At 39.5% G+C, this 12,062-nt stretch overlaps 1 protein-coding gene and 1 pseudogene across 4 annotated transcripts; one reads left to right on the top strand and one right to left on the bottom strand.

The window, feature by feature from the left end:
- The first annotated feature begins 412 nt into the window (after positions 1-412).
- LOC133733426 (receptor-like protein 3) lies at positions 413-2,865 on the top strand (annotated as a pseudogene).
- Positions 2,866-3,673: 808 nt separating this feature from the next.
- On the bottom strand, positions 3,674-8,813 carry LOC133734431 (mechanosensitive ion channel protein 6-like). Of its 4 annotated transcripts, none has more exons than XM_062162090.1 (6): positions 5,869-8,173; positions 5,522-5,645; positions 4,931-5,224; positions 4,797-4,840; positions 4,638-4,724; positions 3,674-4,538 (listed from the first exon to the last, which is right to left on the bottom strand). In XM_062162090.1, exons 1-6 carry the CDS (start codon positions 7,773-7,775, stop codon positions 4,247-4,249), a joined length of 2,748 nt encoding a protein of 915 aa, XP_062018074.1. In that variant the 5' UTR covers positions 7,776-8,173; the 3' UTR covers positions 3,674-4,246. The 4 variants fall into 4 exon arrangements, with proteins under 4 accessions (XP_062018074.1, XP_062018072.1, XP_062018070.1 ...); XM_062162088.1 differs by adding an exon at positions 8,469-8,813 and having other exon boundaries at positions 3,675-4,538; positions 4,638-4,840; positions 5,869-7,781; XM_062162086.1 differs by adding an exon at positions 8,469-8,813 and having other exon boundaries at positions 3,675-4,538; positions 4,638-4,840; positions 5,869-7,787.
- Between the last annotated feature and the right edge of the window lie 3,249 nt (positions 8,814-12,062).

Consider the following 12,062-nt stretch of genomic DNA (forward strand, 5'->3'; position numbering starts at 1 on the left):
TGGGTCATTACTGTTTTTTTGTATGTTCGTGGGAATGGATTCCACGTCAAGTCTGTTTGTGGGGTGTGGAGACGCTGGCTGCTTTTGTTGATATAATATAAAAAAAGCTTGACTTACTACTAAAGAAGGAGAAGCACCTTCTTTTTCAAAAAGTAGTGTTTCGTGCTTGTTGCTTTAGAAAAATTGCTGTGAACACCAATCTGAACACGATCGATGTGCTTTCAAATGATAGTCAATAGACAGAAGACTTTTGACCAAAAAAAAAAAAGAGACAGAAGACTTAAAAATTGAACAGGGTAAAGTCTTAGAAGGTGTGTAAAGGTGACTTGGACGATCTATTGGTGTGTATGTGTTTGTGTATATATGATTATATATACCTATTAAGAATCATCATTCTATGCAACTTCTTAACTCTGTTTTCTAGCCCTTCTGCTCCCAAACCAGCAGTGTGTAGACCACTATGGCACTTACAAATGAGAAATGTGATCATTTAACTCCTTATGTCATCCTCTTCATCTCTTTTATCTTATCAACTGTCATTTCTACAAACCCTGCATGCAACAAAATGGATCATGATTCTCTTTGGTCCTCTTTTGACATGTCTTCTTCTCATTTGAATTGGTCCTCTGATGAATGTTGCCATTGGGAGGGCATCACTTGTGATAGGGCTGGTCGGGTCACCCATTTATCATTGCCCTCTAAAGGCCTCAAACTCAATGTAGGTAATATTTTTCCCTCATCATTTCCTGTCAACCTTCCACATCTCACACACATTAATCTCTCCCACAATTCACTTTATGGTTCACTTGATCAAACTGGATTCTTGTCATCTTTGAGTCATCTTGAAATCCTAGATTTGAGCTATAACCTCCTTTCGGGAGAACTACCATTATCTCTACTATCTAGTGATATCTGGATGCTGGATTTGTCCAGTAATCACTTCCACGGTGCAATTCCATCTTCATTATTCCGACAAGCTAGAAATTTGACCAGTTTTAACGTGAGAAACAACACCTTCTCAGGTTCTATCCCATCCTCTATTGGATTTTTCCTTCAATGACTTCAATGGTAGTATTTCTGGTGGTCTGGGGATGTGCTCGAAACTGCGCATTTTTCGTGCTGGTCATAATAATCTCTCTGGTGTACTTCCAGATGATATCTATAATGCTATAAAAATTGAAGAAATTTCATTATTTCAAAATTCACTCGATGGTATTAGTGAAAGCATTGCCAACTTCACCAACCTCAAAATCCTTAATTTCAACTCTAATCACTTAAGCATGCTCCCAAGGAGTCTTGGCAAACTTTCCAAATTGGAACTCCTGCTCCTTCAGTTCAACCATTTAAGTAGTTCTTTCCCCTCATCTTTAATGAATTGCACCAACCTTTCAGAATTGATTCTGAATTACAACCGATTGACAGGTGATATCTCGAAGCTCAACTTCTCCAAACTTAGTCAACTTACTAAACTAGATCTAGGGAACAATTTCCTCAGCGGTATCATTCCAACAAGCATTTACTCATGCAAGTCCCTACGAGCAATTCGACTGACCTCTAATTACCTAGTGGGAGAAATAAAGCCAGAGATTCTGTCGTTGAAATCCTTGTCCTTCCTCTCGCTTGGTTATATTGGACTGAAGAACATCACAGGGGCAATGAAGATTCTGTTGCATGTAAAAGGTCTAGAATTCCTAGCCTTTCCAGGTAGTTTTGTAGGTGAGGAAATTCCGGCTGATCTTGGCATGGTCGATTTTGATGGATTCCAAAATCTCCGATTTTTATCTTTTGGTTTTAGTGAGCTCACTGGTCAAATACCTGCATATTTATCTAAGCTCGAGAAGCTGGAGGTCTTGATTTTGTGTAATAATAGAATCAGAGGGCCAATTCCTAGTTGGTTGGGGACTCTTCCGAGGCTCCGTTCTATATACTTGGGATCCAACCGGATTTCAGGTGAATTTCCTAAGGAACTGTGTGGACTGCCCATGTTGGTATCTGAACAGACTGTAGCTCAAGTAGATAGTAATGATCTTGAATTGCCTGTCTATTCAACCAGTGGGGTATTGGTAGTCAGCCAGGAAAATTTCCGTTACGTTTCCCCAACGATAGACATAAGCATGAATATCATGAGTGGTAAAGTACCCATTGAGATTGGCCAATTGCAGCTTCTCCATGAGCTGTATCTTAGCAACAACAACTTCTCCGGCAACATTCCAGAGCAGATATCTAAACTCAAGAATTTGGAGAAACTGGATCTCTCCGAGAATCATTTGTCAGGAAAAATCCCATCATCATTGGCAATCCTTAATTTCTTGAATTATTTTAATGTCTCATACAATAATCTCGAAGGATCAATACCAACAAGCACCCAGCTCCAAAGCTTCAATGCCTCTTCTTTTGAAGGGAATCCAAAACTTTGTGGTGCCCCACTTCCGGTCAAGTGCCTACTGATTAACGGCACAAATGCAGATGATAGAAAGACTCCAGATTATGTGGAGAATGGAGATCAGATTCAAATTCCATGGTTTCCTACTTCCCCTGTTCTTGGGTTCATTGTAGGATTTTTAGGAGTTTGTGGGTCTTTGGTGCTACAGAAGAAGTGGAGATATGCATATTTCGAGTTTGTAGAGAGTGTTCAAGATAGGCTTTGTGCGACTTTTAGTTGTGTGTGTGGCCAAGTTAGAAGCTAGAGTACTCTACTCTTTTTCTTTCTTTATGTTTTTCTGGTTGTTTTCTTTCTTGTTTGGTGATGTATTTGTTTTCAATAAATTTCTGTTGCCTTTCTACTTGTTAGGCTCTATGTGACTGTATGTCATATATGTATGTGTGTTGCTTTTGTACTACAAAATTTTATGAAGACACTACCTTCAAATAGCCAACAAATTGGTACGGTTTTTATCAGAAAGCTCGCTGGGTCAGAATATCTGAAAAACTTTGGCAGTGCAAACCTCTATGTTCTCCTATAAGTTTACCTAGTCGATCCTATGCTAAAGTATACAAAATTACAGCGATTTGATGAAATATTATTTTTGAAAACATGCAAATGGTTTCTAAAGATATGGTCTGGAGTAAAAGCTACGGCTACTCAAAGTAGGCTACAAGTTTCCAGTATAAAATACTTTCTTCAGTTCCCAACTTCCTACCAACTTTGAGGCTCCTAATCAGTCTCGAGTTGCTGAAATGGTAGTATGCAGAGTTCTTGATCACTCTACATGTTTTGTTGATAAAACAAAATATGGATTTGTACCCAAATAGTGAGCTAAGAATTACTCGGGACACTCATCTTTAATTGTAAACCAATTAAGTTCCTTACCATTCTAATCTATAGTCTATGTTTAGATTCTATTCGAAACGCATTCAAGACTCAGGTTATATACTGACTATATATACAAAGGCTTAAACCAAATTACACAAGAACTAAGCTAAACAAATGTACACAAACGGAAATGTTGAAGATGAAATAGGTTCAGGAATTGAAATACGTACACCTTCCAAGCGTAGTTGGATCAATTGGCAGAAGCTGACCCCCCGACTATTTCCTTCGGTTATCCTTATTCTCTCTTTAATTTTGTATCTCTCTTCTATACTCTTATCTTTCTCACGTTTATTACCTTCCTTTCTTCTTTCTCTCTAACTCTCATCTTTGGTTTTGGCTGCAAATTAGTTTGCTCCTATTTATAGGATCGACTACTCTGTATAGACTGGGCCATCAAGCAAAGATATTACTATAAAATGAGAACATAGGTACAATCCTATCTTAATCACCAAGTATTGAGGAGATGGTCATGAATATCCCTATCTATAATCTGCAGGTTTCAACTGTTAACTACATCATAGACACCCCAAGCGAATTGAGCGAACAAAAGTTGATGGCAGTAATCTAGAACTTTATTATCAATCATAATCAAACTTCAACTGCCACAAAAAGAATGATGCCGCTCCAGCTCTCTGTCTAATTAATTAGTATCCAGATGCACAGAAACTTGCAAATGGTAGCCTTGCGTATACTTAATAAGCTATTTAAGCATATAAGTATATACTTAAAAATTTGGGTTCTCACAGTAGGCAACTAAGTTCTGAGATCAATCAATCAAACCGCGTTCCACATATATCATCCTCTCCATTCTGTACAGTGCGTATCCTGCAGCATGAACTTAGTCCCTTCCATTTGGTTCTACAAATTGCCAAGGGGTCTAGCGTATGCATCCTCGTTGGGGAGGTCAGACTTCGGATTCCCTCATATCCTCACTCAGCTTGTGGTTGCTGAAAAATTTGAGGGAGGCAGACCGGTGGTGGTTGTGGGAGGCATGGCGCGGACATTTATGTCAATAGGCAGCAAACGATACTGAATGTCCAGCTCCTGGAAGATCCTTACCATCTCTTCAAGTAAAAGGGCTCTTCTTTCCCACTTTTCTCCCACATCTTGGAAGTTCATCTTATGTGTCAGCCACAATGCATACCTCATCTTATTTAATTCTTCTACATCCTTCAATACGATCTGTACTTGAGGATACCAGTGCTCCTTTTTACTTTCAATGTAACTGTAAATGCGACCATTGGAAATAATTGATAAACAGACATTGAAATACATCATAATAACCCAAATTAGGAAGTAGAGAAAGACTTTTTTTCACATATACCTTATCATTCTCTGTTTCATAACAGCAATCTTATCTTGTGGAGTAGATATATGGACACAGAACTCAACAGCATCTCCTGTGTCCGGACTACGATAGAAGTTATTGATGGGCATAGTTGAAAGTGTACTGTTCGGGTACACGATTTTTATGTTGTCATACCTTAGAAAAACTGTAGTCAAGATATTCATTTCTTCTACAACCATCTGAGAGTCATTGATAAAACAATTTTAGACCAGAGACATGAAAATGTGAGAAATTGAATAGAATTTCACACAGGTAGAGATGGAACTTACCTGTACTCCTTGAATTTCACATCGATCTCCCACGTCAAATGGGTGCATAACAAATAAAAATATGACTGCTTCAAATACTGTCCTGCAAGTGTTACCAAAAACAAATGCCACGACCACAAGCTGAGAAGTTGCATAAACAAGATTGGCGCTGGTGACAATATCCAGCACAAGAAGCCATATAACTATAATAACAATGCCAACTATTACATCCACCACGTGTCGAAGTCTGTTCACCGCTGTTTTGGTGTCATTCAGTGTCAAAGAAAGTGCTCTCCGTTCTCTAAAGCAGTTGACCTGTACAAGTAAGCGCAGATTGTATATCAAAACTAGAGGAGACCTATCCTTTAGACAATGTTTTGTAGAGATGGCCGGGGCTTTTAAAGTTCCTGGTTGTGTACTTCTATGCAGTCACAAAAGAAATTGTTGCCAATAATTATACATGCTGTTAGGTTTCTCAGTTCGGGTTGATCAACTTCTTCTGTTCCTTTTTCCCTGCCTTACTAAAATCTACGTTGGCATATTGGGCGACCAACATGACCAAGCCTTAAAACCTAACAATTCTGTCTAGAAGACAACTTAATTGATGCTTACCACCCAATTTTTCAAGGAATTTTTGCGGATTCTGCGAGTCTCGGAGGCCCCTTCAAAGAGACTCATGGTCTTTAAAGCCTCCTCTTCTCCCATGAAACGCAACAAATCCTCCAGGTAGATGTGCCTGCCAGAAAATGAGTAGATTGAAAGATGGAATTTCATGAAGAACATATTGCTAAAAGAACTATGTACAAACCAATAGTCCAATGAATATCTATAAATTGGAAAGTATTGAAACTGCACATGTTCTGTTCACGGAGAAACAAATAGGAAAACCATAACACAGTCAAAGCCAAGTAAAGAATGCAGAAGCAAAAACACTAAAATGGGAAGAAATTGATACATACTTTGAGCCAGGCCGTGCCACATTGCGAAATATCTTTTTAGCTGCAGCCTTTGCCTCAACTTCACTTTTGATCATAGTATCACCCTCATCCTGAGCGCTGGAATCCAGAATTTGCTCATCGAGTGTCGTAAGATGCCCTTTTCTAACAATGTTCATTAGCCTCTTCATATTCCAAGCAGATACATTCTTTGGATTGAGCCTATGCAAATGATCAATGGTAATTGCAGCCTCCTCTGTCTTCTTGGACATTGTTGGCCTTGAAAACTTGCCACTTTTTCCCCCAAGCCCCCCACTTGCAGCAATGAACCTCCCACTTCTCCCAGAGCCACTCCCAACCGCCCTCCCAATTCTCGCAGAAGGGAATGCATTTGATCTGAGGTCAGGAGGCATAGTTGCCCCAGCATTCTGTAACTTCCTAACCTCCTCAGCAAGCCTCTCTTCTTCATCCTCCGCATTCTGTACCTCAATCAAGGGACGCCCAGAGAGAGTTTGGATCACATACTGATTAAAAAGCGCGTCCTGAATCCGATCAAAGTAGGATCTAACGTGGAAAGAGGAAGCAAGCACCTTCACAACCAGGGTCTTTAACAACCATAGCAAAACCCCGATCAAGAGACAAAGCAAACCTTTCGTCACATACTCTAGTATTTTGCTATTGGTTTCCTGCTCAACCTTCCTGATTAGCATGAAATGCCAAGCCGTCAAAACAAAGCCAAGCCAAATACAGTTCTGCACAGCCCTTCTGATCCCATAAACAAAATACAACACCCTCTTGCGCAGAAGGAAATTCCTTTCCACGAAGAACACCATGATCTTTATCACCCAACCCGAAACCAGCCTCCCGCAAATCGAAACCAAAATCAGCACCTCCCATTTCCACAGCTTCAATTTCCACAGATGCTTCTGCCTCAAAACTCTTAGAGAAAGCGTGCAAACCAAGGCACCAATGATCAAAACCAAACTAAGCCATTGGAGCAGAGTCAATGCATCTAGTTTTACCCTCTTGTACTCATCAGGCAGATCCTCTTCCAAAAACGGGTCCTCGTCGTCATCGTCGCCGCCGCCGCCTTTCCCCAACATCCCGGACTTCATCGGACCCGATTTCGGGACCCGAACCTCGTCCCAGCTTTCAGGCGGGTCTATCAATCTAGACTTGGTCTTTAGCCTCAACAAATTGTTGTTCTGAAACGAAGCCTCTCGCCGAAACGATTTGTTCGACGAGCACCTAATGACGTCGGCTCCGCCGTTACTCAACCGACTGCTACGACGTCGTTCGTCGTCAACCACGGAGTCCTTGTTTCGCCTCCGAACAGAATCGTTCCCCGTCTCGGGGATCGGGAGATCCGACCTTGCCGGCGATTGGAACGACACCTTGAGCTCCCGCGACGCCTCGCTGATCCTCGGAGGCTCCGCCAGCGGCGGTTTTTGTAGCTCGTCCATCTCCAAATCCATGTCCAACGACACGTCGCCTCCCGAGGCTCTCTGCTTCTTAAGGTACTGCCCTATCAGCTTCGTCGGCGGATCCTCCTCCGCCGCCGGCGCAGTCTGCTTCCCCCTCTGCACGAAATGAAAGCCCCCGCTGCCGGCGCTTCCATCGGCGGGGATAGTGCTCCCGTCGTCCTCCGTCCAAAAATCTAAACTCGATTCCCGCCAAATCATCCCGCCATGCTCTACTTCCCTGACGTTTTCTCTGATGGTTGTTGCTGAGGAATCGCCCTCGTCGATCTTGACGATGACCTCTCGGCGGTGGTGGCCCGGCGAATCTGAGGCGATGCTTGCCTGGTTCTGGTGATCAATTAGAATCGGGAGCTCCTCGTGGCTGTTATCTTCTACTGCTCCGGCTGAGATCTTTCTCATGTGTTTGCTCGACCCATGGGATTTGAATGACTTCTTCAGCGAAAAATCCATCGGACACTGATTCTTATTCAAATAAAAGCAACCGTTTTCTGATCAGAGTCACTACAGCAGCATTTCACAAATATCAACCATAATATTACGCGTACGTCAATCATAACTGCAATGTCAGCCTGTCCAAGAGTGGATCAAAACTCTCCACAGAAGGAAATTGTTACAAAAGAAGCTATACTATGACAGAGAAAATCTATATGGTTTTTCTACAGAGAAGTAGCTTGTATTTCAAGCTGGCAACATGAGATGCATTTTTCGGTGAGCAGAGAAGAGGAATACCAAATGCAAACATTTTGTAATTATTTCGAAACTTATAGTTGAAACCATATGTTCATTTGAGTTATCTCATACTGTGTAGTGCACAGGGCTCAACAAGTTGTAATGTACTGAGGAATACAAAATCAGAATGCAGTACTTAATTGCTAAAATATGAATATATAGAAGAGCAAAATCTGCAAATATCAAGTTGAAACAGCAAACAATATATGCACTAACAAATTACCAGAACCTTTGTACGTATATGGATCTCATGGCTCTATGTATATGTATGTGTCTATATATATATATATATATATTATCACGCACGTTTCATCAAATAATCACGCAGCATACAAATTTATAATCTAAATAGATCTCAAAAATTCAATTTCGAGGTGCAAAAATTAGGAGAGATTCTGGTAATTGGAGACGTACTCTGCTCCTTGAGCTGATTGATGGCCTCTCAAACGGAAACCCCCTCTCCTGGATCGTCAAATAAACCCATCCATCTGATTATTGATAAGGCCTGTCTCTCTCCCATGGCCTCCTTCCTCAGTCACACCGTACCAAAAACCTGAAACTATGATCTCGAAACCCTATTTTGAATGTTCCCATTGGTATTTCTAATGCATAAACACTCTACCTGGTATTCTTTCTGCAATCTTGTCCCTTCTCGAGAACGACGATGGAGACGGTGTGATATGTCTAGCGGAGCAATTTTTGTTACATTTGGTCAATGCGTGAACGACCAGAAGCCTGTTGCTTTGGCTTTCCAATTAAACCATGACTATGTTTAAACGATTGGCTGGGGTTGCGCCACATCAATGGCTGGTGTATTCTCTCCATTGATTCATGAACCTGGAGTAGGATTCGGGCTTTTTCATACAATCACAAAATTCTAAAAAGATGTTTTATATATATATATATATATATATATATATATATATATATATATATATATATATATATATATATATATATATATTTTTTTTTAATCAAACTTAATCTAGCCCTAATCCAATTCTCATCCCTCCTCACCACTTGGACAACGTATTTTTATTATATGAAATTTCTGTAATTACTAATGTTAATTGGAAAGATTGTCTTTGAAACATGAAAAAGTAGGTGGATAACAATTCTAATTCTAAAATATAGGAATAAGCTAGATGATGCAGCTCTTGCAAATGTAATGTCAACTGTGACTAAGGGGATTTCAAGAATTACTTAGTGTCGTGACTCAATCTTCGCACACTAAAATTTATGTGTTCTCCTCTCTTGTGAGATGAGTAATTATTCTATGTATGATGTTGAAGGATGTTGACATTATGTGTGCCTCTACAAACTAGGGTTTAGAGTTGTAATAGGAGAAGGTTCTAGGTATTCAATGTATTCGGATTCTATTACCTTTTATGTACGTTGTAACTCCCTATATAAGGGCTCATATTATCAATAATAAAGACACAATTACAATTCTCCTACAACGCTAACCCTAGCCGAAAAAGAAAAAAAAAACCTAAAAACCCTAAACACCAAAATCTGCAAGGAAACTGCGGTAGATTTTGATTAAATAGTCTTTCATTTTCCAAGAATTATGTAATGGCAATTGTGCCTTAATGAATAAATGACATTTGGTTTTAACTCTTTCTCACTAGGCGTACTCAATTAAATATGATGTCTAGGAAAGTAATTGACATTAGTGGTACTTAAGAGAGCCTCGCTCCACCGACATCTCTCTCTACTTCCCTGGTCATATTTGATTGGAATTACGTACTAAACGGATTGAGTGACTACGATTTGTCTAAAGTTTGATTTTTATGGATTAGACTTTGGAAACTTTGATGTAATCATTGGCTATTAATAAAGTGTCGATTCTTTTACTTCATGTCTTGGACATACATTAATTCGAACTTTATTTGAAGGATATAAGAGCCAATGGTTTTCATGTGGAAACACATTGTGAGAATGGACAAGAGTTCCTTTGCATTAGGGGTGAGTTCGGTTCCGAGGCTAAACTGAAAACCGAACCGAAATTAAATTCGGTGCGGTTTTTCGATTTTCAGAAGTTGACACCGAAAACCGAACCGTTCCGTTCGGTTCGGTTAGGCCCAGTTTCGGTTTTTTTTTTTTTTTTTTTAAACAAATTTTTACCAATTATACTTCTTTTATATCGTAACTCAAGAAGTATTTGTTTCTTCAAACCTGTAATAATAATCTATAACAATAAGTTTACAAGTTTACTAATACATGCTTTGTACTTCAATAGACAATAATTAATAATTCCATATACTTCAATAGACAATAATCTATCATTCCATACTTTATAGTCCATAAAACTCAATTGATATAGTCTATATACTTGAAAAGTTGATAAAATTCCATACTTCTAGCATCAACATAGAGTCCAAAGTTTCATACTTCAATATCAAATGGTCAAAAAATATAGAGTCCAAAGTCCATAGGTACATCAATACGAACCTCACAGATTAAAAATGTATATTCAAAACAAGACTAAACATCACAAAAATAAACAACCAACATCAACATATGAAACAGGACAATGGCATGATCTCAAGGTCGGATAGATGAAGTCTTCGACTTTGGAGGTAACATTCAGCTCCGACTACTCCCCACTGCAGCTCCACATGGCATCTTAAGCATCTCTACATTAGTATAAGAGAATAATAAAAAGAACAACATTAGAAAAGAAATACATACAATCATATATAACATAAATATTACAACTTCATTAGCCCAAAAAACTTGCACTAAGAAAATACAAACAATTACCTCTTTCTGCTTCTTCACACAACTCCATCTCCTCAATAGTAGGCATATGATGTAGATACACATTTTCACTCCTAAGCCAATTTTGTGTACATATCAAGGCCTCCACCATTCTAGGACTTAGGGAGCTACGGTACGGATCAATAATCCTTCCACTCGTGCTGAAGGAAGACTCCGAAGCTATGGTTGACACCGGAATAGCTAGAACATCCTTTGCAATGCGGGCCAATATAGGATATTTACAAACTCCATTCACCCTCCACAAATTCAACAAGTCAAAGCCTTCACCATCTCCTTCAATAGGATCTCCAAGATATCTATCCACATCGTTGTTTACAATCCCGGCTTTTTTTGCTCTTCTCCTTTGCTCCTTCTCTTTCAATCTCTTTTCTAACTCCGTTAGACCCTTACTTGAACTAGATATCTCCTCACTTGATACTTGAGAACCACCAACCTCACCAACACCACTTCCCCTTCCCTCTTCCTCATACACCTTGTAAAGATCATACAAGAGATCCTTAACACTCTTTGTGTTAGCTTCTACCTTTTCATCCATATCTCCATCATCAAGAATCTCAAAATAATCAACAACTTTATCAAGTTTATGACGTGGATCAAGAACAATAGCAATGAAAAGATAGTGATTCAACTTATCAAAGCTACCCCAATACTTGAGAAACTTATCTTGCATGGGTGATGCAATCTCAGACAAACATGGGTTGTTTTGTTCTTGCAAGAGACCATAAATAGAGAGTATATCACCAAAAGTACTATGAACGGTAGGAGAATTAGAACAACATACTTTCAAAGTGATTTCATAAAATGGTCTCAATAAATCCACAAATTGCTCCCCATATTGCCAATCAACACTTGCTGGTGGCCCTTGTTTTGGCTTGTCACCCTTATCACCTTGGAGCCATGACCAAAAATTACCCGCATCTTCAACCACCATTCTATCAAAAGCTTTTTGAAATTTCAAAGCCCGCTCCAACATCAAGAATGTGGAATTCCACCTAGTAGGGACATATAAAATCACAAGCCCTCTGCACTCTAGTTTCACCCTCTCAACACATTCCTTGAAAAAATCAAGCCTTTGTGGAGAGGATCTAACATACCTCACCGCATTGCGAATGGCGCCAATAAACATCTTCATCACACTCAACCCATCATTGACAATCAAGTTAAGAATATGAGCAACACACCTCATTTGCAAATTCTTCCCTCCATGCAAAAGTGCATTAGGGA

The sequence above is a fragment of the Rosa rugosa genome, chromosome 2 (genome assembly GCF_958449725.1).
Source record: "Rosa rugosa chromosome 2, drRosRugo1.1, whole genome shotgun sequence".
Taxonomy (NCBI): domain Eukaryota; kingdom Viridiplantae; phylum Streptophyta; class Magnoliopsida; order Rosales; family Rosaceae; genus Rosa; species Rosa rugosa.

What these genes read in the sequence shown, in the direction of transcription:
- LOC133734431 (XM_062162088.1), bottom strand. Translation starts at nt 7,775, where the DNA reads ATGGATTTTTCGCTGAAGAAGTCATTCAAATCCCATGGGTCGAGCAAA. An exon ending in GTGAAATTCAAGGAGTACAG is followed by an intron (nt 4,841 to 4,930) that starts GTAAGTTCCATC and finishes AATGACTCTCAG; the next exon opens with ATGGTTGTAGAAGAAATGAA. An exon ending in ATGAAACAGAGAATGATAAG is followed by an intron (nt 4,539 to 4,637) that starts GTATATGTGAAA and finishes TCGCATTTACAG; the next exon opens with TTACATTGAAAGTAAAAAGG.